Source organism: Corvus hawaiiensis, chromosome 6 (assembly GCF_020740725.1).
Source record: "Corvus hawaiiensis isolate bCorHaw1 chromosome 6, bCorHaw1.pri.cur, whole genome shotgun sequence".
NCBI classification, from domain to species: domain Eukaryota; kingdom Metazoa; phylum Chordata; class Aves; order Passeriformes; family Corvidae; genus Corvus; species Corvus hawaiiensis.
Genome location: NC_063218.1, coordinates 64,142,412 through 64,170,400, shown reverse-complemented (window position 1 = coordinate 64,170,400; position 27,989 = coordinate 64,142,412). Strand labels below are relative to the sequence as shown.

General features: G+C 52.2%; 3 protein-coding genes and 1 long non-coding RNA gene across 5 annotated transcripts; 3 read left to right on the top strand and 1 right to left on the bottom strand.

Moving 5' to 3' along the window:
* Window positions 1-1,698: 1,698 nt before the first annotated feature.
* On the top strand, window positions 1,699-2,645 carry LOC125328199 (olfactory receptor 1019-like). The gene is given in 2 exon segments (XM_048308489.1): window positions 1,699-2,269; window positions 2,272-2,645. Coding segments are annotated over 2 exon segments (942 nt in total). The 5' UTR covers window positions 1,699-1,701.
* A 3,648-nt stretch (window positions 2,646-6,293) lies between these two features.
* LOC125327697 (olfactory receptor 5B21-like) lies at window positions 6,294-7,289 on the bottom strand. Its single transcript, XM_048307483.1, has one exon. It carries the CDS (start codon window positions 7,287-7,289, stop codon window positions 6,294-6,296), a length of 996 nt encoding a protein of 331 aa, XP_048163440.1.
* A 6,612-nt stretch (window positions 7,290-13,901) lies between these two features.
* On the top strand, window positions 13,902-18,963 carry LOC125328079 (olfactory receptor 5A2-like). Its single transcript, XM_048308291.1, has 2 exons — window positions 13,902-14,810; window positions 18,133-18,963. Exons 1-2 carry the CDS (start codon window positions 13,902-13,904, stop codon window positions 18,169-18,171), a joined length of 948 nt encoding a protein of 315 aa, XP_048164248.1. The 3' UTR covers window positions 18,172-18,963.
* A 5,203-nt stretch (window positions 18,964-24,166) lies between these two features.
* Window positions 24,167-27,719, top strand: LOC125327593. Of its 2 annotated transcripts, none has more exons than XR_007204325.1 (4): window positions 24,167-24,415; window positions 25,318-25,612; window positions 25,721-25,825; window positions 27,239-27,719. It is a non-coding gene; the product is annotated as an uncharacterized LOC125327593 (long non-coding RNA). The 2 variants fall into 2 exon arrangements; XR_007204324.1 differs by lacking the exon at window positions 24,167-24,415 and adding an exon at window positions 24,979-25,203.
* Window positions 27,720-27,989: the final 270 nt, after the last annotated feature.

Here is a 27,989-nt window from a genome sequence, read left to right as displayed (position 1 = left end):
AAATAAATTGCAGCAGGAGAGTTCCTGCAGAGTTTTCCTTTCATGCCAATTAGCAATTGAAACACTTCTCCAAACCCTGGGCTGTCTCTCAATCCCTGAATCTCAATTTCTTACACCAGTCCTTTTTAATTCTATATTCTGAGAGATAAATTTAAATATATATAATTACATATAATATAGAAAATTAAATTATATGTATTAGGAAAATATTTATATGTATTAATTATATCTATAGCTGCATATATAAAATATATATAAACCTCTATATTAACTTTTTTATATATTAGAATGGTCATATATATATATATATATATATATATATATAGTGGTAAATAAATTCTCAAGCTGCCATTTAATTTCCTGAAACTATTTGAGTTTATTTAACTAATTATGTTTATTTACCAGTGCAGGTCTTCTCCTTAAGGAGCTGCTTCCAAAGTCATCCATTCCCAAGGGAAATTTCCTCCTCCAGGGGCGGGCAGTGACAAACCCCTTGGTGTTCCTGTGAATGAGGATTACAAACAGCAGGGTTTTTGGTCAAGTTTTGATGCTCTTTGTGAGGGCAAATTATTCCTGTCTTCCACACTAATATTGGAAGAAATCTGGGTTTATTTCTCCCTGGAAATTTTGGTCTAGGAGATAAAATCTGATCAAGCAAAAAGGGCCTGAGATGTGAGCAAACAGGTGAGATTTACCCAAAATAAGGCTGCAAGGAGTTGCTCTGTTGCAAGGAGAGGGCCTGAGGTGGGAGCCTGTTCTCATGACAAATAATCATCCAAGCTCAGGGTCTCTGAGGTGAAACCCAGGAATTTATCTCGGAATCCATGGTTTGGGTTGGAAGGGACCTTATGGATCCTCCAGTGATGTTCCACGGGCAGGGACACCTTGTGCTAGCCCAGGTTGTTCCAAGCCCTGTCCAACCTGGCCCTGAAGATCAATCATTTCATAGCAGCACTACCTGGATTATTTTCCAATTTACATATATTTCTTTCTATTTATTTGAACTGTATATCAGCATCTTACTCCCCCCAGTTCCTCATGGCACCACAACACTTTTGGGGCCTCCAGGGTTTTAAAACCCTTTTCTTTCTCCACTTCACACTTCTCAAAGGAATGACACAAACATCACCATATTTAAAGAGTTTTTTAAGTTCCAGTTTGAACCTGAATTTCAGAGTTTCAAAGGAAGGAGGGAAGAATTTTATTTTATTTTCATATGTTCTGACTCTTCAAAAAAAATTTTTAAAGATGTCCTGACCTGTCACTGGTGCTTTGTCTCCTTTGGATCTTCTAAACCAATGAGGCTTGGGGTTGTTTTTTGGGTGGTTTTTACTGTTTTCAGTTTGGTTTTCAAATTAGTAATGATTTCTAAAGTCAGGATAAATTACTGTAGTTAATGCTTTGAATCTGATGAGTAACAACCCCCTTAATGTGTTCAGGAGGTGGAATAAACCTTCCAATGTGCAAAGTGATTTATCAAACCCAATCAGTGGCTAAACCAGACTAAAACCATTAGAAACAAACTCAGTAGTGAACTTTGGCTGCTTTAAAATGTATTTTGAACCAAACAGTAAATCCCACAGTTCCTGCATCTCCAGGTTATGTTTGCTGATAAAAATAAAGGCATTTTTAACGTGTTTGTGCAGAAAACAGGAATGTGCTGACTCTGCATCTCCGTTTTCTTACAGCACCTGCATTAGGATGGCAGCCAAAGGAAATGGAACCTCCAGTGCTCACTTTGTCCTCTTGGGATTCTCCCAACAGGGCAATGTCCAGGTTGTTCTCTTTGTGGTCTTCCTGGTGATCTACGTGATCACCCTGCTGGGGAATGTGGGGCTGCTGGTGTTGATCCGGCTGGTTGCCCAGCTCCACACCCCCATGTACTTCTTCCTGAGCAGCCTGTCCTTTCTGGACCTCTGTTATTCCTCCTGCATCACTCCCAGGCTGCTCTGGGATCTCCTGGATGAGGAGAAGGTCATTTCTCATGCCGCATGCCTCACGCAGTTCTATTTCTACGTGGCCTTTGCCACCGCTGAGTGCTACCTCCTGGCTGCCATGGCCTACGACCGCTACGTGGCCATCTGCAGCCCCCTGCCCTACTCCCTCTCCATGTCCCGAGGGCTCTGTGTGCTTCTGGTGGCCAGCTCATGCCTGGCAGGGGTCACAAATGCCACCCTCCACACGGGCCTGGCCCTTGGGCTGAGCTTCTATGGCCCCAATGTCATCGACCACTTCTACTGCGAGGGGCCCCTGCTCTTCGCTCTCTCCTGCACGACCCCGCGCCTAACGAGCTGGGGATGTTTGTCATGGCAGGCTTCAACCTGGCTGCCACCATCCTGGCCATCCTGCTCTCCTACGCCTTCATCCTGACCGCCATCCTGGGCACGCGCTCGGCCGCAGGGAAGCGAAAAGCCTTCTCCACCTGCACGTCCCACCTGGCTGTCGTGGTGGTCTCCTATGGATCCTTCATGGCCATGTACTCCCAGTGCAGCTCCAGGAGCTCCCAGGTGCAGGACAAGGCGGCCTCAGTGTTCTACACCATGGTCACCCCCATGCTGAACCCCTGCATCTACAGCCTGAGGAACCAGGAGGTGAAGGCTGGGCTCTGGAGACTGATAGGGAGGAAAGGTTCTGCTGAGAAATAGTATTTCCTTTTTTATTTGTCTTTGCTGCCTGATACTATTTGAATTTCAGGAATTTAAGCCCTTCTTGATCACTTGTAGAGCTTGAGGACCAGGGACTCTTCATCTGTTCTGACTACAGCTGCTGCAACCATTTCCTTCTTTTAGGATGTAAAAAAAGAGAAACTTTTCTCTTTTCTCTCACACACCTGATTGTGACTCCTTCTGTATCTGACTCTCTGGGTTTTTAGACACATCCCTGATAGTGTAAAAATAAAATGCAGCAGGAGAGTTTCTAAAGTGTTCTCCCTTCTTCCCAATTAGCAGTTACAGCACTTCTCCAAATCCTGAGCTGTCTCCCAGTCCTTGAATCTCTACTTCTTACTGTAAGAACTGGTGTTCTTTTTATTTCCCTGTGATGTCAAGAAGCCAATTACATATTTCAAGAGATAAATTTATATATATTTAAAATCATATATATTTTAAGAAAAAATATATAAGGACATTTTATAAACAAATTTTCTTTATATACATAAAGAAATTTATATATTAATATCTTTATACACATAATTTTATATATACATAAAGAAGTGGGACATAAACCCTCAAACTTCCATTTAATTTCCTGAAACTAATGGTGTTTATTTACCAGTGCAAGTCTTCTCCTGAAGGAGCTGCTTCCACAGTCATTCATTTCTAAGGGAAATTTCCTGTGTGCCACCCCAGGGTGGGCAGTGACCAAACTGAAGGCCCAAGCTTGCTGAAGGAGCAGAGAGCCATCATCTGCCAGCTCCTATGGATTCTGGTGGAATTTTGATCATATTTTGGCTTTATTATTAAAGAGGTTTTGCTTAGTTTTGGGCAATTGTGTGATTTCCCCTCTAAAATAAATCATGAGACACAGAGGAAGGATGAACAAACTGTGGGAAGTACAGTGAAACTGAGCACAGAAGGAGAGGCAGGAATGCTGACCAGGAGCAGATATGGGGTAGAAACAGTTACAGAATCCCATAATCATTTAGGTTGGAAAAGCCTTCTAAGATCATGGAGTCCAGCTGTTAACTCAGCACTAACCTGTGTCTGAGCTCACTCTGTAGAGGTGACCCCTGAGAGCCCCTTCCAGTGCCTAAAGAGGCTCCAGGAGAGCTGCAGAGGGACTCTGGGCAAGGGCCTGGGGTGGCTGGACAAGGAGGAATGGCTTTACACTGACAGAACATTTAGATGGGATATTGGGAAGAAATTGTTCCCTGTGAAGGTGGGGAGGCCCTGGCACAGGGTGCCCAGAGAAGCTGGGGCTGCCCCTGGATCCCTGGGAGTGTTCAAGGCCAGGCTGGATGGGGCTTGGAGCAGGCTGGGATAGTGGAAGGTGTCCCTGCCCATGGCAGGGGATGGCACTGGATGAGCTTTAATGTCCCTTAACACAATCCCATGGCAACACATTGACCCTCCAGCTTTTTGGCTCCAGGGCCTGGATCTGGCAAACAAAGCAGCAGGAGAAGTTCACTTTGTCTTTAACAAGGAAGAAAGTTTCTTCCTTGTTTTTCTTTGTTAATTAGTCTCTCATGGCTTGTTAAGAAGAATGACAAAAATTGTTGAAAAGCCCTCTGAGGAGCTCCATGATGATGATTAGGAAACTTTCTTGGCAAAGCCCAGGAGATCTTGTTAAGCTGATGATTCCTTGAAGGGTGGTTGGTCCCCAAGGATCTCTTCTTGCCCTGGGAATGGGAGCAGCATCACTTGTGGTGGAAATAGCTGTGACCACCTGTATGGTGGGACTCTGGAGCATCAGACCTGCTGGTGGGCTTTCTTAATTCTTCATTAAAACCTGAAAATCTTGAACTGAAGGAGAGTGGGTTTACACTGGGTATCGGAAAGAAATCCTTCCCTGTGAGGGTGGTGTGGCCCTGGCACAGGTTTCCCAGAGAAGCTGTGGCTGCCCCATCCTTAGAAGTGTTGAAGGCCAGGTTGGACAGGGCTTGGTCCAGTGGAAGGTGTCCCTGCCATGGCAGGGGGTTGGAATGGCATGAGCTTTACAGTCTCTTCCCACCCAACTTTGATATCAGAAGTCTCTGTCTTGCCAAGCCCTTTATCATCTACTTATATCGATTCCAACTTCTTCATCCAGCTCCAGATCCGCCTTTCCCAGGTGGAAGCCATTTTCCCCCAGACCTAAACCACCTCTTCTCCTGCTGTTTATTTCCAGAGAAGGAGGACACTGTTCACCATCCATTCACTTTTCAAATGGAACTTAATGCTCATAGAACTCCTCAGAACACAACATCTACACAACACAATGCCAAAGAGAAAATTTTCCTGCTTCCACCTTTCCCTGCTGCAGCCAAGGCCTATCTCCCTGTGGAGTCAGAGCTCATCCCACCCTCAAAGGTGTCAATGGGTGAGGGACAACCAAAATCAGGTGTGTGGAGAAGAGGAGGAAGAGGGAGAAGTGTCTGCTGACCTTATCCAGACCACCCCTATTGTGAAAGGAAGTTGCAGGATTGCAACTCAGTTTGCCCTCAGAAATGACAAATATCCTCTGCAATTCGTTGGGATGAGCAGAAATTAGGAGGTTTTTCCATTAAAAGTGCATGCCAGGAAAAGATGAAGGATTGCTGCTCTCCCCCCAGTGTTGTGGCCATTCCTGTACCTTCTTTATTGAGCCATGATTTGGAGAACTGTTGTTTTTGGCTTTTTTATGGCCTTTTCCAAACCCAGACGGCTCCCATCTGATCCATAGATCAGGTGTTAAGGATTCTTTCTCCTACGAAAACCAGACACATGCTTAAATTTTGAGTGAAACACACTTGTTAGGTTTTCATGGTGTGTTTTGGCACTTGGACGCTTGCATTCCCCTTGATATTCCAAGGTGTATCTTGAGATCCTGACTTGCATCAGTTTTTTATCCTTCTAAGTCTGGCAAAAATGCACTTTTTAAGCCTTTTATCTTATTTTTTTACCAATCAAATTAAAAAAGAATCTTCCTCTTCCCAAATGCTCCCTCCCACCCCAGAAGCTCAACTCTAATAAATAACTCACAGGTAGTAATGAGGAATTTTATTGGAGTTTAGGGATAAGGACAATAATCTTGCAAGAAAAATACATATTGCTCAGTGCAAAATAAGTTATAAACCAATAAAACTGTGATTTGTTCTTCCTGAGAGAAAGAGAGGTTTAATTGGAATAATAGCCTGGAATAATTCTGAGTGATTTCTTTCGACAGGCTGGTGGCTGCAAAGGGAATTCAAGTTTGAAGCTCCCACTCCTGGTTTCCTCCCAAGGAATATGTGACTGTGAGGTCTATTTCTCTAGGATAAATATTGTAATTGAGTTTTGTGAGGAATTGTGGAAGAATCTATATAAAATTGTTAGGATCAGGGAAAAATCTGATTATTTTTATGGATCATCTCTTACTTTAGAGGAATGGTTTGCTTCCACAAGGGCATGGAGTGACAGGACAACATGGAATGGCTTTAAGCTGAGACTAGGTTTAGATGGGATTCTGGGAAGAAATTCTTCCCTGTGAGGGTGGTGAGGCCCTGGCACAGGTTTCCCAGAGAAGCTGTGGCTGCCCCATCCCTGGAAAAGTTCCAGGCCAGGTTGGATGGGGTTTCGAGGAGCCTGGTCTAGTGGAAGGTGTCCCTGGCCATGGTGTGTAGGACCAGATGATGATCTTCAATGTCCCTTCCAACCCAAAGCATTCCAGGACTCCCTGATGCCATGAGTTGCACCTCTCTGATGCCGGCAGTGGTTTAACATCCTCCTCCTGCACTTCCCCAGCGCTGCCTTCACCTCCTTGTTCCTCAGGCTGTAGATGAAAGGGTTGAGCATGGGGCTGACCACAGTGTAGAAGACAGAGGCCACCTTGTCCCAGCTGCCGTGCCGGGACGCCGGCTGCAGGTACATGAAGAACAGAGCCCCATAGAACACGGACACAGACACCAAGTGGGAGGCGCAGGTGTGGAAGGCTCTGGCCCTGCTGGGTGCCAAGCGCATGCCCAGGATGGTGTGGAAGATGCGGCCGTAGCAGAGCAGGATGACCAGGCTGGTGCCCAGCCCGTTGGCGGTGGCCAGGGCGAAGATGGCGGCCTCGCTGCCGCGGGTATCGGAGCACACCAGCCTCAGCACAGGGCTGGCATCGCAGAAGAAGTGGTCGACCTGGCGGGGCCCACAGAAGGAGCCCCCAAATGTGCAGCTGGTGTAGATGAGGGCACTGAGGGAGGCCACGAGGTAGGACCAGACCACCAGCTGCCAGCAGGCCCGAGGGGACACGACTGTGACGTAAAGCAGGGGGTGGCAGATGGCCACGTGCCGGTCGTAGGCCATGGTGGCCAGGAGGTGACACTCGGCCGTGGCGAAGAGAGCAAAGAGGTGGAATTGTGTCACGCAGCCAGCCCAGGAAATGGTTTTATTCCCAAATAACAGGTCTGTGAGCATTTTGGGGGAGATGATGGTGGAATAGCAGACATCGGCCAGGGAAAAATGGGCGAGGAAGAAGTACATGGGGGTGTGGAGGCTGGGAGCCACCCAAACCAAGACCATCAACCCCACGTTCCCCACCAAAGTGATGATGTAAATCAACAGGAAGAGCCCAAAAAGAGGGGCCTGTGCCCACGGAGTGTCTGTAATTCCCAGGAGGATGAATTTGGGCTGCGTGTGGTTTCCTCCCATGGCCGGGTGCTACCTGCTGAGGCAAAGGGAAGAAATACATCAAAATGGTAAACCCCAGAGTTTAGCTTTTGGGCCATGTTTAACTCCAACCAATCACCATTTAAATTGCCATACTTTGCTATTTTCCATGTCTTTTCCAAACATGAATTCTATAGTTTTTTACTTATCAGCTGAGGTGCTTGGGAAAGTACACGGAGCTTGAAGTAACACGAATGGCAAGTTTGTTTTTCCATGCCTGGATGTGTAAAATGATGGATTTACTCTGGCACATATTAATTCAGAATGAAAAAAAGAATCAGATAGTTATACCCTTATGGTTTGAAAGAAATTTGTTTCCGACGACAGCTCGGAGGAATCTCATTGGAGATAACATAAACCTGGAGTGGGAGAAAGTCCCAGTGCCAGTGAAATCCCAGATTACACCACATTAAAAACATTTTTCCTTGGCTTTTAATTATTAATCCAGTCCATCAAACTGTATCATTCCCACTGGATAAAGTTCACGTGGATAAAATCATGTTTTATACCTTTCTGAGCTCCAGCAGGCTGAAACATCCAAAAACCATGGGAATTAAGATAAAACTTACTTGGAATGGGAATGGATTTTAAAACAATCCAATTCTAAAGGCTGATTTGTTAACAACTGTATTCTGCTGACAGTTCTTTATAACTAAATAAGACTCATCCTTAACACTTCCATAAATCCATTTATCTTGCTTTAGCTGCCTAAGGAAAATAAAAACCAATTTGCACAAGCCATTACTCCCATTTATTATAAAAAGTCCTACTTTTGGGAGGCTGTTTTCCAACACAGCCCCCAAAAAAAGAGGATATGAGGACATGAAGAAGGAAGTCAACTTCTTTCTCTTGGATTTACAGCTCTTCCTGTGCCCTCGCTGCAGTGGTGGGAGCCAAGGGTTTATCCCAAAAGCAGCAGAGAACATCCAGGCTGATGTGGAGAGGGATGGGCTCCTTCCCTGACTCCGACAGCTGAGCCTGTGGGTGACAGGGCTGTAAATATGTTCTCTCTGCTCTCCTGGGATAAAACCCTCAGGGCTCCTCATGGCAGAGCAAATAAACAAAGAAAAGAGCAAAAAAAAAGGGATAGAATGGAATCCTGAAACTTATTGTGCTTCAGGGATCTCAAATCCATCCTGTGGATGAGCCACCATGTCACATGGACACACGGCACCAGCGATGACAGGCTGGTCAGAGGGTCCCCAGGTGTCACACAAAGCACCTCTGGCTCTGGAGCTGCTGATGTCCCTCTGTGGAGGGACAGCCCAGTTTTCCTTCAAGGATGGGATTATCCACGTTGAAGTACTTGCAGCCCGGATGTTCGGGGGGCTCTGAGCACTTTCAGACAGGGATTAGTTGTCTCAGAGTGAACAAATTTGCATTAATCACCCCATCTGGGGGCTCCATCCACACCCTTGATGTACAAACTCTATTTAAGCTCAGCCCAAAGAGGTTATTTCCCCTCTGGAGTTATACTGGAGAAGTCCTGGTTTCCAGTTTCACAAACGTGCACATCTCTGGATTCCTTTAATCTGCACCTTGCCTTGATCACAGATCCAACCCTGACCAGGGATTGACTTTGTTTTCAGATGCTTCAGCCTGCTGGAGCTCATAAAGGTGTAAAGCACAAGTTTATCAATGTGAATTTTATCCAGTGGGAATGATACATAATAGAACAGTTTGACAGACTGGATTCATAATTAAAATAAATAACTGAGGAATAAAAACCCATAGCATTTAGGTCAACCTTGGACCTGCCTCATCATCACCAGCTCACCTGGTGGTTTGGAGTCTTGGCTCAGAGAACATCAGGAGGCTTGGAATAAATTAGGTTCTGATTTATAAAGCAGGATGGAAGGTGGAAAAACAGGTTTTTGGGGAAGTCAGTGGTGATTTGGGGTAATACAGTCCTGGACAGAGACAAAATAAGTCTGATTTGGGGCAATGCCAAAGAAATGGAGCAGAAATGGCCATGAAAGCAAAAATTGCCATTTTTCTTGGAACATGCACAAAGGCAGAGGGAGGATTTAGTGATAAACTGTTCAAAGGTTTATACTTAATTACCTGATAATTATTTAACTTTTTTTACAAGTTGGTTTACCTTCTTGGTTGTTCTTTTCTAAGTATCAGAAGTTTCTCGTGGAAATAACCAGATTTCATGGTTTTATTTATTATTTTGAGAAAAGAGGGGGTGTTTGAAGTTGTGCCTGGAAGACTGGTAATAAAACAGGGAGTAATGGGAATAGGTGGCGAAATTTTGGTGCAGAAACTCACCAAATTCCAACACTGATGTTAAAATATTGTTGTTTATAGAGCTACACCCCACCAAAACATCAGCTTTTGGATGATCTTTAAGGTCCCTTCCAACCCAAACCATTCCAGGATTCTATGTGACCCTGCATGGATCTCCTCTGGACATGGCACAGCCTCTTCTAGGCTACCTGGAGTCTCTTGATCCCTCTAATTCCACCTCAGATAACACAGGACGTTCTTAATGTTATTGATAGCTGATAGAGAAATCCCATCTGTGGATCCAAACTTTACTTTGTGGGTGGCTGAGATATTCCTGGGAATACCTGGAGCAGAATAAGAAGGTTTAATGGACTCTGGATCTGATGGGTAGGTCCTGTACAGACCTCCTGGTGCTAAACCAGGAGTAGCCTGGAAGCCTTTTGGGTTCATTCATTACCTGGAGGCTTGGATCAGCCCTCATCTCCTGTAATCCCAGCCAGCTGCTCCAGGGATCCATCCAGAGGTACTTAGGACACCCTAAGGTGTTTGCAATGGATACCGGGAAAAAACCCACCTACTGACCCTGAAGTAGAGTTATATAAAAATATAAATATAAATATAAATATAAATATAAATACATTAAATAATATTTCTATTAAAGGATGTTTTGCTGATGGAAAGGGTTCCTCAAGGAACTGTCTGATCCCGATGCTCCTCTGGTGAGGTAAGAATTGGATTTTTATCTTTAATCCTTTTATGCTGATTTGTTTTGTTATCAGGGTCAGGGAATTCTGTCTGGCTATTTTTCCCCCTCCCTCATGCCAGGGCTCTCACCCATACCTTGTTTTCAGCTGGGAATGAAGTGGGATTCATGGAGGTTTGTGGGGGAGAAGAAAATCCAGTAACATGTGGATGTTGGTGCACACATTTAACCCAAGAATGTTTTCCATCTTATATATAAATACATAAAATTTGCTATTGGATTTTAATATATAATTTTGGATCAGAAAAGACATCTAGGAGATCTCTGGCCCTAGGATGGCAAGTTATACATTTATATCCATATGTATTTATGGATATGTGGCTTGGAGCACCCTGGTCTAGGGGAAGGTGTCCCTGCCCATGGCAGCAGGGTGGAACTGGATGATCCTTAAGGTCCCTCCTATCCCAAACCATTCCAGGATTCTATGAAAGGTCTCAGGATCCCCCATATAAAGTTGATGAATGATGAGACATTCCAGACTTCCATGATTTCTGGGCTGGATCAGGGAGCCATGAAAAGCCCTTCCTAGGAAAGATGGAAGGACAACATCTAAACGAATTAATTTTCAGTTTTAATGCAGTTTGAAGATAGAGAGATATTGCCCATAAGCCAAGTCAATGAATTAATTAATAAATCACTCCCTATTTGAAAGCAGGATAAATTTCCAGGCTCAATTGAAACAGTCACCTTTGTCCTTTCCTTTTTCCACCCCCAGTTTCTGCCTTTCAAAGCCTTCAACAAAGCTACAATTAGTTTTCCACTTTATGCCCCTGGTGGTTTGTTAAAAACAAAGTCAGGAATATTATCAGGGGAGTTTGTATCCGGAGATTTGCACTTTGGCAGTGGGGAGAAGGGACTGGAAAATAACAAAACAAGGCAAGAAAAAAAACCTGAACAACCTGAAATAAAAAAACTGAGAGTGATAATTATTTTAAAGTTCCCTTTTTTAGTCAAGAAGTAACTCCTGACAGAAATTGCATCTCCCTCATTTCTCCATATTCTGGGTGAAAACTTGGTGCTGGCAAGGATGACAAATCAACCTGCTTTTTTTTTTTTTTTGGTCAAAAAAACCGTTTCCTTGTGAAAAGTTGTGTTTCATCTGCTTCTGAATGAAATTAATTCCTGTTTTCACACAAACAACTTATTTTTGCTCCTTTAGTGCACCATGGTGCTCCATTGTCAATCCCAAGGGATGTTAAAGAGCCATAAAAGTCCTTTTAAGGTATGAAATGGAGAACTGGAAGAGGAAAAAGGTTAAAAAATATCCATCAGCTTTTCCTGTATGTCACCACCATCTGTTGGACATTGCTGGGAACATCATCTCCTTTTTATTTTACATAAACCCTCCTTTTTTCCTGATGTTCCCATAAGCCTTGTGTAGCAAAGTGCCTTGTTCTTGCTCAGGAAACTGAGAAATAGGCAATAAATAAAACAATGGCATCATGTGGCTGATCCCACCTGGATATTTTGTTTTCCAAGCATCAGCTCCCGAGCCTGTTGAAAACACTGGATGTTTGAAGTTCTAACATTTGGAAATGATGCTTTAAACTGCACTTTATTTTTGTCTTAGGATAATTTCCAGCTGATGCTTCAGGTTGTCTGAATCCTTCAGGTGGGGTTAGATGGGGTATTAGGAAGAAATTCTTCCCTGAAGGGGTGGTGAGGCCCTGGAATGGATTTCCCAGAGAAGCTGTGGCTGCCCCTGGATCCCTGGCAGTGTCCAAGGCCAGGCTGGACAGGGCTTGGAGCAGCCTGGGCTGGCAGAAGGTGTCCCTGCCCCTGGCAGGGGTTGGAATGAGATGATCCATAAGGTCCCTTCTGACCCAAACCCTTCCATAGCACAGATATTGTCATAAACTCCCCCTGGGGGTAGTTTTAGGATGTATTAAACAATTAAAGGCAATATTTTTGAACTGTTGTTGTTCAAATAACACCTTCTGCTGCCGCTAATTTTTAAATCTTCATATCTTGACTTGGCAGCGGAGGATCCCAGGACCCCTCAGGGCTTGGCTGCCCCTCGCTTGGTCTGACAGCTCCCTGGAGGGTAAGATGTTATTCCCTGACTTGTTTTGGCTCTGTGAATCCTCCACAGGGCAAAGCTCTGGAAACACAGGTGTTACGTGGGAGAAGCCCTGGTGTATGTCTCCAGCTGGAGCTGGGAGCAGCTGGAAGTATAAGAACTACTTCAACGGGACCTGGGAGCAAAGAGGAGCAAAACTCCACCTTCAGGTAGGTTTAGATGGAATATTGGGAATAAATCCTTCCCTGGGTGGGTGGTGAGGTGGTTTCCCAGAGAAGCTGTGGCTGCCCCATCCCTGGAAGTGTTTAAGGCCGGGTTGGATGGGGTGATCTCGGTGAATCCTAGGGCAGCTCATTGGAAGCTCTTCTACTACCGTGCCCAAAGATTTTATGGAAATTGGGTGCCACAACGGAGATCCTCACCACAGGAGGACAAGGATGAGCACTCCATTAGTTATTCCACACCAACCACCTGCCTCTCAGCAGGAATAAAATATAACCCATGGGTTTTAATTGAATTTATTTCCATTCCAGGTCTCCGATCCATCACACAAAGTAACGTTGGTTGGTTGAGTAAGGAAGAGCGAGGCTGGATTTTAGTTAAGCAAGAAATTGAGGTAAATTCTCTGATGGCAGCAGATTCAGCCCCAAAAATGTTTGGTTTTCCTTATTTTTAACACCTCTGGCTCTGCCTCAGGCATCTCCACATGGGTGATGAAAAGCAGCTCTAAATCCTCGTTAATAACTCCAGGAGACCACAGAACACCTGAATGGAGATGTTGGGTTCTGGGGGTGAAACTCAGCCCTTCAACCAAGGCTCATGCAATAATGAGGATTTCCAGGTTTAGATCCGTTTGTCAGGAGCCAGCAGTGCCTACTCTTGGTTTACTCTCTGGTGTAACTCCATCAAGCCACGACTATCCAGGAGAAAAAACCATGTTTATTTATTCTGTCGCAGTGTGGGATTTTACAAGGTGCTGATCTCTTCCTGGTAAACAGCGAGATGGAGGATGAATTTATCTTTTACCTCCAAATTAAGCATCACATCTAAAGCAAAGTGAGGTAAGGCAAATGCCGGCTCTTATTTCTACAGCCAGGAAAAAATATACTAAGGGAAGTCCCTTTTTCCAATGCTTTCACCTAGAAAATCTCTTCCTGGGACATGGGGAGCGGGTATTTATTCCTCAAGTGCTCAGACTGAGTAGGGAATGGTCAAAAGATGAGAAATAATTCTATTTTCCCAGCAATTATCAGGAAAACCATGGAATTCCCTGTGTAAGTGGATTGAAGAGAACTAGGAGGAAGCCTTGCAACTTATTTCTGAATTATTTTGATATCATATTTCCCTTCTTAATGCCTTAAATATGCCCCTGCTTCCAAATACGTTGGCTGAACAGGGATACTGGTGCCAGGAACTTGTGGTTTTTCTCTTTCAAGGAGAATTTACCTTTTCTTGACTGAAGGCTTTGTAACTGTTTGACCAAAATTGACATTCTTATCATTATCAAAGGATTTATTTGCATGAAACCTTTCAATCTAAAGGCACAAAGCAGCTGAACTGCATATATAAAATGTTCAGTATGGTTGGAGAAAATGAGACGTTTGCATCTGAATTTATTCTCCTGGGCTTCACCACCCGGGCAGACCTGCAGGTGATGTTTTTTGTCCTGTTCCTTGCCATCTATGTGGTCACTCTCCTAGGAAATCTGGGAGCCATTGTATTGATCCGTATGGATCCGCACCTTCACACCCCCATGTACTTCTTCCTGAGCTACTTGTGCCTCCTGGACATCTGCTACTCCTCTACCATCATCCCCCAGAGCCTGAGGGATTTTTTGGCAGAGAAGAAGGTGATTTCCTTTGCGAGATGCGTCACCCAGCTCTTCTCCTTTGCCACCTGGGCCACCACCGAGTGCTACGTGCTGGCCGCCATGGCCTATGACCGCTACGTGGCCATCTGCAGGCCCCTGCTCTACTCCGTGCTCATGTCCCAGAGGATTTGCATTGGGATGTTGGCTGGGGCCTACCTGGCTGGAGTGATCAGCTCCACCCTCCACACGGTTTCCATATTCCGCTCCTTGTTCTGCCACTCCCGGGCCATTGACCACTTCTTCTGTGATGGGCCCCCGCTGCTGGCCCTGTCCTGCTCTGACACCCGCGCCAGCGAGGTCGTGGTGGCCGTCGTGGTGGGGTTCAACACGCTGAGCACCGTGGCCTTCATCCTGGTGTCCTACTCATCCATCCTCGCCGCTGTCCTGCGGATCCGCTCGGCGGCCGGGCGGCGCAAGGCCTTGTCCACCTGCGCCTCCCACCTGGCCTCCGTCACTCTGTACTACAGCAGCTCCATCCTCATGTACCTGCGCCCCGTCTCCAGCCACTCCTTGCAGCAGGACAAGGTCATCTCCCTGGTGTATTCCGTCGCTGTCCCCATGCTGAACCCGTTTGTTTACAGCCTCAGGAACGCGGACTTGAGGAACGCCATGAGGAAAGCGAAAAGTAGGATCCTCACTGCCTGGTCCATCCATGGCTCCCGGTTAGCTGAAAAGAGAGGACGACCCCGCTGCCGTGAGGGGTGTTAGATTTTGGACCCTCCAGAAGAGGGGTTGGATGTCAGACCCTCGGGATTCCAGGGTCTGGACTCATCTTCCAAGCCATTGGTGCCATGATCTCCCTGCAGCAGCACCGCGGGGAAGGGATGAGACATCTCCTGGCATTGTCCGGAGTGCAGGAATGGAGGGGGAACGTGGCAAAGCAGAGCCTGAGTGGGAGATGAGGCACCATCCTCAGGGACACTCCCTGTACTGTAGAACAGGAGCTGGGGAGACTCCAACCCTTTGGGGTGCTGCCCTGCCCTCCCTTGATTTTTCCCTCTTTTCTGGGGGGATGTCCATGTGGAAAGAGCTTTGTGGAAGCACCGAGCTGCCGGCCAGGGCACTTGGACTCATTTTGTGCCTTCTCTGGGGGAGAGGGAGATGGAGGAGTCCAGGGGGTGATGGCGTCATTTGGGGCACCCCAATGTCTGTGGAGGGAGTGAGAGATGAGGGGGGTCAGGTGGGGTTCCCCAAAACCAGGGAGATTATAGCCCAAAAATGCCTGAAAATTCTTGAAGGGTTTGTGTCTAAAATACTTAAAACTGCAAAGATTCTCATTTTCTATGTGTTGAGAAATAATAATAATTCATATATAAATTGATTTAAAAATAAACCCCCGTATCTGCTGTGTTATAGGCAGGATTTTAGGCTGCAAGAAATGGAATATAGATCTGTAGGTTTTGAAAATACAAATAAAACGTTTGTGTATATAAATGAAACAACAAAGGGCTTGAAAAGGTAAGACAATATGATCTGTGTGAAGGAAATAGAAACAGCTCTGTGTGTTCGGAGTTTTACTGTCGCTGTAACACCCGAAATCTGGGATCTGGGATGGGATTGAAATCGGGGTTTATTGGCACCCCTCAAAACGCTGCGCATGCGCGCTGGCCTCCCGGCGCTCCGTGCTGCCGCCTTGTGGGCACACCCGGTACTGCAGCTCCGAGCGCCCTCGGCGCTTCCCAGGCTCCGCCGGCACCGGGACACGGAGCTGGACCGGGACCACGACCGGGACAACGACCGGGACAGCGACCGGGACCGGCCGTGCGGGACCGGCTGCCGGGGCTGCTCCCGGCGCCTCTCCCGGCAGGAACGGCGGCCGCTGTGCCGGGAGCGGCAGTGGCGGTGAGCGGGGAGCGCGGGGAGCGGCGCGGCCGGGCCGAGGGTAGCCGGGGGGGCTGCTCCGGGCTCGGAGGGGAGCGGGGAGCGGGGACAGCCCCGAGCGGGCGGCGGGGACGGAGAGGGAGCTGCGGGAACGGGCACGGGGCGTCGCTCCGGGGCGGATTCTGTAGGGGACAAAATGAACATTTTGGGGTAAAATCTGGGTTAATCTGCAGGGCAGGGAAAGAGTGTTCTGAGGTAAAAGTGAGGCAGTCAGCAATGGAGGTAGGGGAAGTCCCAGCCGGGGTATAATGGATGATATAAACCATGTGTGAAATCAGAGCTGTTCCAGCAGCTTTCCTTCCCATTGCTCCCCAGGTGTTTTCCTTATGTTCTGGTTTTCAGAAGCGAACACAGTTTGGGATAACACAGCTTTGGAGAGTTCTGAGTTTTCCTTAACTGTGCAGAGATGTCGGGATCTGGAGGGCACTCCCGTGTCCCTGAAGGAGGATGCCCTGGGGAATGCCCTTACCTGGGATTTGGCTCCTGTAGAGCCTCCCAGGATGAGCCGTGGTGGGCTCGGATCCTGGGCTGGTCCTTGCACCACCCTCATTCCTCAGACGCCGGGAGCTGCCGAGGTCTCTCTCTGGACCTGCCCAGCTGTGTCAGATCCAATGGGCCCTCCAAGTGTTTTTTATCTCTTGCTCCCATTGAAATTGGAGTCCTGTTTGGTGACTTATATCCCCCCCCCCAAATAGGATTGATTTCTCAAGAAAAATGTGCCACAAAAGCCTTTTTTTGTCTTTTATTTCTTAAATTTCCACTCCTGATCATTTCTCTTGATGCAGCAATAATGAATGTCACAGAAGTAACAATGGGAATGGGGAATAAATGGAATGTGACTGAAAATGCTGATTTTGGATATTTGAGCAGGAACTCGCCGGTGTTCAAAATGTTCAGGCCAGAGCAATACAAGCGCAGCCACAGGAAAACCCAGGAACTGCTGGGTTCAGTCCAGGGACACCTTCCACTAGTCCAGGCTGCTCCAAGCTCCGTCCTGCCTGGCCTTGAGCACTTCCAGGGATGGGGCAGCCACGATTTCCCTGGGTTTAGGGGCACAAGAGGAAATTTCCAGCAGGAACTGAGGGGTTTGCCTTGGTCTGCCTGGCCCTAGCAGGGCTTTGGGAGGCAGAGGCTGTGGGAACAGGAGCTTTGTCCACTGCCTTGGGGGAGTCTCTGATGTCCCAAAACCCAGCAGAGCAAGTGGTTGTGGTTTAACATCCCGTTCAAAGGAGATGCCAGGCCAGGAACGGGAATGGACTGCAGAGCAGGGATGGTGCCCAGCAGAGGGGTGACTGTCCAGGGGGTCCCAGCAGTCCATCCCTGCTGCCCAGGTTTGGGATGAGCAGGCTGGTGAGTGTCCCTGTGCTTGCTCTGCAGGATGAGGAAGCCAGGCCTGCTGAGGAGGAAGATGAGGAGGTGTGGGAGGATGGAGACAGCGGCCACCAAAGGCTGGGGAAGGCACAGATCCAGGTAGGAGACGTTGCCTTCCAAGGAACTGTCACTCCCAGCTGGAGCACCAGTGCTCACCCACATCAATGCCACAGGCAGGAGAGCCTTGTCCCAAGCCAGGATTTCACTGGAGGGTCCTCAGCTCCTTGGGAATTGCTTGAAGGTAGGATTGAACTTTGTTCTGCACTTCTGTCTGTTTCCCACAGAAGCTGAAGTGTCAGGTCTGGGCCATGCAGGAACTGAGCTGCTGTTTTTTTGTTTTACTTCATGTTTAGTCAACCTTGAGCTTCTGGATATTTTTTTCTGTCTGATTTGTCTCAGGCTGATGTAAATTTAAACTAAAATCCCAGGCAGCTGTTCCCTGAAATCGGGTTAAAGGAAGATTCTGGTACATAGACACATTTATGCAGCACTTTATTAGGAATCCTGGCGAGCCCTTTGATTTGAGCTGCCTTAGACTTGGAAACAAGTCCCTGTTTTAGAAGCTTTCAGTAAATTACTTAAGTTCTTTTGAGATCCAGCCTGTAGCAGCTTCCCATCCATCATGGGAAACTGGCAGGGACCCCACTAAAGACCCTCTGGGCGGGGCACAGCTTTTTTCCCTGGAGAGATGCTCCAGCAGCACTTGGCAGTGGGTGTTGGGGATTAATCCATAGGAGCAGATAAATCCATCATCACTGCAGGGCTCTTGGCAGCACTGAATTCCCAACTACTGGTAGGGAAGCCTCTGAAATTGCAGCTGGTTTGTGCCAGTACCTGTAACCTGGGACTGATCCTGATTGTCTGACTCTGGAGTCCCTGAAGTGCTGGGTTATGGAAAACAGACGAGACCGTGGATCAACCCCGCGTGTCATCCGGTGGTTTTGGGCAGGGCACAGCAATTGGCAGTGGGTGTGTTTAGGGGGAGGAGCCACTGCTTCCCATCGAGCTGTGGGAAAGGCAGCCCAGAGGATGAGGCTTGGGAAGGAGTTGTGAACTGAGAAGTAGCTCAAATCGAGTTTAAGTAGCCTTCGACTCCTGGAATAGTCTGGATTGGAAGGAACCGTATAGATCCTGTTCCAAACTGCTGCCACGGTCAGGGGCACCTTCCTGGGGTGTCCATGGAATACCCTCCATGCCAGGCTGGTGGAACAGGCGGGGTTTTCTCCCTAAGCCCAGTCCCAGGCAAGATTGGGGTTTCCATGGGAAGAAGCCTGAGAACTGGGAGGCTCCATGCCTGGAAATGTTTCCAGTCCTGCTTTATCGTTTTATCCAGTCTTGGCCAAAACTGAGCATTACGTTTCTTCCCTAAGTGAGGTGGTTTTCCCTGGACTGCTGGGATTGCACACTGGGTGTTTAAGGGCTGTGTTGTCTCTTTCTCCAGAACAGAAGAGTGAGGAGATGGGGATGCTCCCAGCCATCACAGAGATGTGGGAACAGCCCAGTTCCAGTGAGGAATGTGGTGAGTGCCCTGAGATGGTCTTTCCTGTTGTTCTGTCCTTAGAGCCTGTTGGAGTGCTGGCCTGGATTTGGGAGGAGCCAAGTAGCCTGGAGCAGTGAGGTTTTTCCTGTCAGAAATCCATGCTGGGGATGTTTTCCCTGGCTGTCCCAAGGGGAAGGAAGAGCTCTGGAGTTTTTGCAGCCACAGGCTGGGGATGCATCCCCTGAAAACCAGTTCAGGCTCGTTCATCTGACTCTGCCCCCGACCTGTGGCTTCCAGGGAGCCTTCTGGTCTTCTGGATATTACCAGGAGAGGATATTCCAACACCTGCTTTTTAAGCCAGGAATTCCAGACCCAGTAAGTCAGTCACGTTCCATGTGAGCTGTGCCAGTGGTGGGCTGTGAGGGGAAGCAAGGAGGGGTAGGGGGTGGTATTTGAGACATTCCCAACTGGAATTGGGGCTGAGCGGTCATTTCAGAGCTCTGAGGCCACAAGTTCAGAGCTCAGGGAATGCTGAGGCATCCTGTGCCTGTGGCACTTGGCAGCACATCCCTGATGTGGAGCAAAAAGAGGAGGGTTAGTGGGAGGAGGTTTCTGGAATGGAGTTGGGACAGGTGCTGATCCACCCATGGAATCACGGGACTCAGAAACAGTGACATTTACACTCTGTTTGTTGTGTGATTCCACAGCAAAGAACATCCAGAACTGCCTCCTCACCCTCATGGACAGCAGGAACGTCTTCCATAGCTCTTGTTTCGGAATGGGAATGGCTGTTGGGAGCTCTGGCAGGAGCACCTGGAGACCAGCAGTGGGATTGCTTTGGCTGCTGCTGGAGGTGGTTTTCTCTTTTCAAGATATTCCTCTGATGTTTTCATAGTAGTTTTCTAGGGCACATTTGAGGGTAACTCCAGGAATTTCAAAACAGTTGGAAAATGGTGGGGGAAAAATATGAACTTGATCCATTTCTAGTAATTCCAGGCTTCTCCCACACCACCATTCTGGGGATAACCTGGTTAAAGATGGAGAGAAACAAGTGCTGTAAATCCTCCTGGCTCTCTGACAGAGCAAACCTTCCAGTAAGCCCATACCTCCCTGAGAAACTGTGGGATGATGAGGATTTCCAGGAAAGCAAAACAAGGACAGAGATGAGGGAATAGGCTCCCAGTTATTAATGATTTGATGGATGTGGGAGTGATTCTTGTGTGTTTGATGCTCTTCTTTTTATTCCTGAAATAATTTTAAATGATTCCTTTAAAAATTTGTCTACATTTGGGAGGAAACAATGCAAAATAAATGCAGGGAGAGATCATAGAATCATTATGGAATCCTGGAATGATTTATGTGGGAAGGGACTTTCTGGATCATCTCATTTCACCCTCTGCCATGGGCAGGGACACCTTCCACTAGACCAGGCTGCTCCAGGCCCCATCCAACTTGGCCTTGGACACTTCCAGGGATAGGGCAGCCACAAAATCTCTGTGCCAGGGCTTCATGACCCCCACAGGGAAGAATTCCCTCCTAATACCCAATCTTTCCCATTTTTCTGCAGGACATGGGCTGTGACAAGGGAATTGGCCCCAGATGGATCACAGCAGGACTATGGAAATCCCCTGCACTGGGAGGTTGTGGTGCTCTGGGTTAAATTTTGGATTCATAATGTTAAAGGTGGGGTGTGGAGGGGCTTCTCTCCTGTTCATTATTGTTGTTATCAATGTTCTTGCTCTCACTGTCACTATGTGTTGTCATTACTCTCAAATGATTGCATTTGTCTTGGTTTCCATTATTAAACTGTTCTGAGCTGGAATTTTGTCTCTGGTCTCTTCCCCATCCCACGGGGGGTGAGGGAGCGGCTGCTGGTGCCCAGCTGGGGTCCAGCCATGGCCCCGGGCACTTCTGGGGGCTCCGAACCCGAGGGACAGGAGCGGTTTTGGGCTCACAAAAAGAGACCCCGTGCTGCGTTTCGGGGGCTCAAAAGCAGGCGCAGAGCTTAAAAACAGAGACTAAATCCTGCACTGTGGAGTCCTGAGAGCAGGCTGGTATGGCCAGAGCTGGGACTCAGAAACGGTGACTAAATCCTGTTCTCAGGGCTTGAGGAAGAGAGCGAGTCCTGTGTGTTCGGGCTCACAAAGAGAAACGGAAGTGCTGCGTTTTGCTGGCCCTGAATTAAAGCCCAAGTGCCGTGTTTTGATGCTCCAAGCGGGCTCTTGGGGCCAGGGCGAGTCTGTGTCTCTGGGCTCCGAGTCCTGCCTCAGGCACAGCCCGAAGCCGGGCTCGCCGGCCCCGCGCAGCGCTCGGGAGCAGCGACTCAGCGCCGCGTCCGGGGCTGGCGGCAGAGCCCGGGGCCGCGTCGTGGGGCCCAAGGCGGGCTCCGGGAGGGGCTCAGGGCTGGGAGCGGAGCCCGGCCCGGCGCGTCGGGCCCGGCTCGGGATCCCGGGGCTGCCCGGGCGCCGGCAGAGCCCCGGCTCCCCGCGGAGAGCCGGCCGGAGCAGGAGCGGCAGCGCCGGGCTCGGCCCCAGCGCCCGTCCCGGAGCGGCTCCTCCCGGTGCCGATCCCAGCCCCGATCCCGCCGGGGGAGAGACGGCACCGCCAGGGACCCGCAGCGGCCGCCGGCAGGAGCCGGAGCCCCGGTCCCGGGAGCGGCCCCGGTGCGGCCCCGGTGCGGCCCCGGTGCGGCCCCGGTGCGGCCCCGGTGCGGCCCCGGTGCGGCCCCGGTGCGCGGGGCGGGTCCGGCCCGGGAGAGAGGGGCGGGGCCCCGAGCGATGGAGCCGCCCCCGTGCCGGGCAGGGCGGGCCCCGGGGCCGGGCGGGGCCGGGGCTCTGGGGCGGTCCCGGGCGGGGCCGAGCGGGGCCGGGGGCGGCTTCAGGGGCGGGGCCGGGCCCGGCTCAGGTGCGCGGGGCGGGGTCCGCACAGGTGCGCGGGGTCCCAGGGCGGCTGCGCGGGGCGGGGCCGAGGTGATTTAAGCCCCCGAAATCGCCCCCGCCGCCATTTGCTCCCTCAGAGCTCGGGGAGGCTGCGGCCGGGCCGGGCTCCCCCGGCGTGGCCCGGGTGAGGCCCCCGCTCGCCTCTTTCTTCCCCCTCTTTCTCCTGCCCTTCTCCTCCTCCTTCTTCCCCCGCTTATCACCTCTTTCCTACCCCCTCAGTCTCTTTCTCTCTCCCCACACCCTCCCTCTCTCTCTCTCCCAGCCCCCCTCCTGCTCTCTCCCCAGCGCCCCCCACTCTCTCTCCCTGCTCCCCTGCGCATCCCCGACCCCCCGACCCCTCCTTTCTTCCCGACCCCTCCTTTCTCCCCTCTCCGTACCCCGCTCCCCAACCCGACTCCCCTCTCTTCTCCCTCTACCTCTCCTCTGTCCATCATCCTTTCCCCCCTCGTTCTCGTTCTCCCCAACCCACCCCGACACTTCTCCCTATCCCCCCTCATCCCTCCCTGACTCTCCCCTTTCCCTCTTTCCCCCGCAGCCGCGGGGCTCGGGGCGCCGGAGAATAAAGCCCAGAGGGCCGGAGCCCGGCGCCCCTGCCCTCGCTGGAGCCCCACACGGGCCGGGCCCGCTCGGCGGGTCCCCCGTGCAGTACAAAAACAGCGCCGGGGCTCCGGCTTTCCACACATCACACTGGGGATCCCCTCCTCAGGAGGGGGTCCCGGGGGGGGTGGTGGGTTTCAGGGAGGGAGGTGGGTTGGGGTAGGGTGGGACCCCTCCTGAGGAGGGGTTCCCGGGGGGGTGGGTGGGGTGGGCCCCCTCCGGAGGAGGGGGTCCCGGGAGGGGGTCAGGGTGGGCCCCCTCCGGAGGAGGGGGTCCAGGGGAGGGGGTGGGGCGGAGGGGGGACTTTTCCCCCCCTCCAGTCCCCGCCCCCTCTCCCGGATCCCCTCCTCCGGACGGGGCTCTCCCCGGGGGGAGGGAGGGGGGCGGGTGGGGTGGGGGGGGGGCCAGACGGGAGGGGCTGTTGGTTTGGCCTGGGGTCTCTTTGTCTGTTCATGGCGCAGAGTGACGTGACCCCCTCTGCTTCCCCCCCACCCCACCCGCCCCCCTCCCTCCCCCCGGGGCCCCGGTCCGGAGGAGGGGGTCCCGGGGAGGGGGCCGGGGCGAGCCCCATCCGGAGGAGGGGGTCCGGGAGAGGGGGCGGGGACTGGAGGGGGGGGAAAGTCCCCCCTCCGCCCCACCCCCTCCCCCGGACCCCCTCCTCCGGAGGGGGCCCACCCTGACCCCCTCCCGGGACCCCCTCCTCCGGAGGGGGCCCACCCCACCCACCCCCCCGGACCCCCCACCCCCCCGGAGCCCCCTCCTGAGGAGGGGACCCAGCCCAACCCACCATCCTCCTCGGGACCTCCTCCTCAGGAGGGGTCCCACCCTACCCCAACACACCCCCCCTTCCCGAACCCGCCCCCCTCCCCGGGACCCCCTCCTGAGGAGGGGATCCCCAGTGTGATGTGTGGAAAGCCGGAGCCCCGGCGCTGTTTTTGTACTGCACGGGGGACCCGCCGAGCGGGCCCGGCCCGTGTGGGGCTCCAGCGAGGAGGGCAGGGGCGCCGGGCTCCGGCCCTCTGGGCTTTATTCTCCGGCGCCCCGAGCCCCGCGGCTGCGGGGGAAAGACGGGACAGAGGACGGGAATAAGGGAGCAGAGGGGGTCAAAGAAGGAGCGCAGGTGGGGGGTTCGGGGTGTGCAGGGAGAGGTGGGGTGGGGGGACAGGAAAGGACGGGGGGGAGGACGAGGACGGAGCACAGGTGGGGGGGGGGTCAAGGTACAGAGGGGGAAAGAGGGAAGAGGAACAGGGGGAGGTAGAGGGGGAAGGAAAGGTGAGGGACGGAGGGGGAGGATTGAGGGCAGGTGGGGGGAATTGGGAGGAGAAGGGGAGCAGGGTGAGGGAGCAGGGGGGACCCGGGATGGGGGGGAAGGAACGGTGGAGAAGGGGAGAGAGGGTGGAGGGGTAGGACAGGGCTGGGGTGTGTAGGGGGACAGGGAGGGGGATGGGGGGGACCGGGCCGGGGGGGAGGGAGGGGAGGGCTAGGGGGGAGAGGGGGGGGGGTAGGGGGGGGGGGTGTAGGGGGTGGGGGAGGGGAGGCAGAGGGGGAAGAACGGAGAGGGTTAGGAGAAGAGAAGTAAAGACAAATATAAAGGAAAAGAAATACAGAGATAGAGAGATATAGAGCCCGGCCCGGCCACAGCCTCTCCCACCGAGCGCCGAGGGAACAAATGGCGGCGGGGGCCGATTCCCGAGGCTTAAATCCCCTCGGCCCCGCCCCGCGCAGCCGCGCTGGGGCCCCGCGCACCTGTGCGGACCCCGCCCTTCACACCTGTGCCGGCCCCGCCCCGCCCCGCCCGCGCCCGTAAATGCCGGCGGATCCGCGCCCGCTCCGCTTTGTGCGGTGAACGCTCATCCTGCTCATCCCGGGCTGCGGCGGGACCGTCGTTCGGGGCGCTGTGCGGAGCCCGGCACCGGGGGCTGCTCCCGGCGCTGCGCCGAGCCCGAGGCGCTGAGGTGGGACCGGGAACGGGACCCGGGCCCGGAGATTCGGGTCCGGGTCCTGTCGGTGTCTGCTGGGGGTCCCGGGCCGAGCCGCTTGTCTCTCGGCGGGCGGGGTGCGGCTCCCGGGGCCGGAGAACTGAGGTGGGACGGGGGATGGCATTGGCGATCGGGATCGCCGCGGCTGAGAAGAGCCGCTCCGGGATTGGCGCTGGGGCCGAGCCCGGCGCTGCCGCTCCGGCTGCGGCCAGCGCGGGGCCGGGGTCCCGCCGGAGCTCCGGCTACGCTCCCGCTGCGGCCGCGGGGAGCCGGGGCCGTGCCGGTGCCGGGCCCGCCGGGAGGGCGGCGCTTCCCCGCAGCAGGCGCTGGATCGCGCCTGGAAGCGGGCGGGCCGCGGGGACCGCCCGTGCCCGCCCCGGCACCCCCCGAGGCCGCCGCTCCCTCAGCGCCGCCCGCCCTGTGGGGCGCCCCCTGGCGCAACCGGAGCGCCGGCGCTCCCGGCCCGGCCCCGCCCGCAGCCCCCGCGGGGACGCGGAGCTCCCCCAGCCCCGGCGCTGCCGGGGCCGCCGCACCCCCTGCGCACAGCAGCGCCCGCCTCCCCCTGCCCCGGGGCCGCTCCCCCGGGGGCCTCCCGCCCGCCGCGGCCCCGCCCAACGAGCGCGGCTGCAGCGGGACGAGCCGCTCCGGGCCGGGCGCTGGCGCCGAGGCCGCTGCTGCCGCTCCTGCTCTGACTGCGCCCGCTGCGGGACCGGGGCCTCGCCGGGGCTCGCTGCTGCTTGGGCCGCTCATCCGATACCTGCCGGGTGAGATCTGATGCTCTCCTTCCTCCCCCCCGCTTTCTCTGGGGCTTGCACGCTCCAACGCAAAAACCTCTGGGTTTAAAAGTCCAGTGAAAACTGTTTATTCTTTATTTCCAGAGTACAGGAGATCCGGAGTGGGAAGGGATACACAAGGACCACCAAGTCGAACCCTTATGTGAATGGCTCCTCTGGGGATTGAACCCACACCTGGGCATTCTCAGTACACTGCTCCAACCAAGCCAATCTCAGCTCCTGGCAATGTCCTGCCTAGGATGGGAATGCCAAGTGCCAGCAAGGCCATTCCTATGCAAATACAGCTCCTTCTTTTATGCTAATGCTGCTTTCCACACCAGCCCCTGCAATGGCCACAGGGCAGAGGCCATGGCCAGCACCTGATCATGGAACAACACAGGTGAGCAGTTGTGTGACAGCACTGAACTCTTCCCATAACCCTGATTTCCTGTCCTTTCTAGGATTTATCCAACAGCTGTAAAGGTGCTCATTCCATGTCCCTTTCCAGGGAGAAATGAGCAAGGCAAGTCCTGAGGGTTCACTTGGTTCATGGCCAAAGTTCTTCTGGAGAGTGTCAGGGCTGCTCCTGCCTACAGAGGGGCGTTTCCCACAGGTGAGTGTTCACAGCCCAAAATCCCAGTGGCTGCTGAGGCTGGGGCAGCTTTTCTGGCCCAGAGCCCTTGGAAACTCCTGCTCACTGCCAGGAGTGTTCCTTGGTGCTCCCTCCGTGTGTCCCAGCTGGCAGGGAACGGGAGGAGGGAGAAGGCCGGGAGGCCCAGGAAGGGAAGCAGCAGCTCTTGTGCTTTGGATTTGCAGAGAGGAGCTGTGCCTGCAGTGTCCTGCCCGTGGCACGCAGCGTGCCAAACACACATCCTGGGAACGGGCACTGGGCTGCCCAGGCAGTGCTGGGATGGACATGGATAAAGGGCTGCCCGCGGCCCCTCGGCCAGGGGCTGCTCTGAACAGGCACCCGGAGATGCTTCAGCCCTGACAGACCCCACTGACACCCCAAAAATGCCCCAAGGAACAGCTGGCACTGGGGAATGTCAGCACGGGCTGTTTGCAGAGGGGCTCAGACAGCAATTCCTGGTGCTGATCTCCCACACTCCTGCCAGCTATGTCCCAGCCACCCAAAATGCCTTCCCTTCCAGCCTGAGGCCATCATCCCTCAGCAGCATTAAAGCCAAGGCAAGCTTCCCCCACAGCAATGAAATGCCAAGCAATGCCCTCAGAGATGCCTTCAAATGAAAGGTCAGAGTCAGAGAAATCTCTTTGGATTGAGTTGGGAGTTTTTGGGGAGCCAGCTGGAACTGCACAACTGATGGAAAGCTTTCCCAGGTGGCTCCCACTGCAGGTGCCCTGAAGGCAGGGATGTGCATCCCTTTCCTGAGGGAAAAGAACTTGCAGAGGCCACTGCAGAGGCTCTGGAATGAAATCAGCTCCTGCAGGGAGAGAAGTCCTCCCGTGGGCACAGGGGCTGCCTCAGCAGGGGCTGGGAGCGCGTCCGGCCAGCGCCTTCTCCTGCTTTAAAACATCACCTGGAGCCCGAGCTCGGGGGGTGCAGGCAGCTGAATTCCAGGGAACTCTGTCAGGTGCCCCCAGGGACATTGGGGGGGGGCTGGGGGATGAGGGTTACAAACAGCAAATTCTATGGAACATGAAGCTGTCCTTGTCCTGACCCTGCTGAGCTTCCCTGGAAGCTCTGCTGGTTCCTGACACAGCTGGTGTTAAATAGGCAGCTCTGCATGGGAATATCCATGCTCCAGGAGGCACTGGGAGGCTATTCCAGTGGCAATTCAGCAGGGAATTCAGGGCTTGGGGTAGAATTCACCTGAACTAGCAAAGCCAAACCCCAAATCTGGGCACCACCCAGGGAACAATCTTTGTGCTGCCCTGGCAGCCAAAGCCCCTGGGCTGGGCAATTTCAGCAGGCAAACGGATGGAATGATCTAAATGCCAGCATCCCCCAAAGGGACAATGCAATCACCTCCCTTTGCTCCCCAAGTGTCCACTGTGTTCCCCACAGGTGCCCCGGGGATGCCAGGGAGGTGCCTTTGCCCACAGTGCCTTTCTCCTGCCCCTCTCCAGCCCGAGGCCTCTTCTCCCTTCCCTGCCAGCTGCTGCCAAGGAAGGAGGACACAGTGAGTGCTGAGTTGACCTCCAAATAGTCCTTCCCTCACCTTGAGATGACCTGAGATTTTACCCCCAAAATGTCCCCATCTGTCTCCTTCTGAGTTCCTCATTTTTTACAAGGAAGCATTCTTTCTCTGTTCTGGAGATTACTACAAGATTTGCCCCCAAAACTTTCCCCACCTGTCCACTACCTCTTTCCTCATTTCTATCTCCATCTTTTCATTCTTTGCCCTACAGATGCTTTCAATTTTTACCCCTCCGAACTTCCCTACCTGTCCATAAGTGATTACCTCAGTTTACCCCATCAAGTGCATTCTCTCTGCTACAGATCACCTCAGATTCTACCCCCAAAATTTTCTGTACCTCTCCACCACTGAGTACTTCATTTTTACTTCAAAATACTCATTTTCTACCATGGAGATGCCCTCAAGTTTTACCCCCCAGATTTACCCACCTGTCCACAGCAATTCCCTCAGTTTACCTCAGGATGCTCCTGCTCTCTCCTAGAGATGACCTCACATTTTCCCCCTCGATTTTCCCTACCTGCCCAATTCTGATCGCCTCATTTTTACCTCAAAATAGGAGTTCTTTCTTCTACAGATGAACTCGGATTTTATTACCAAAATGTCTATTTTGTCCCCTGT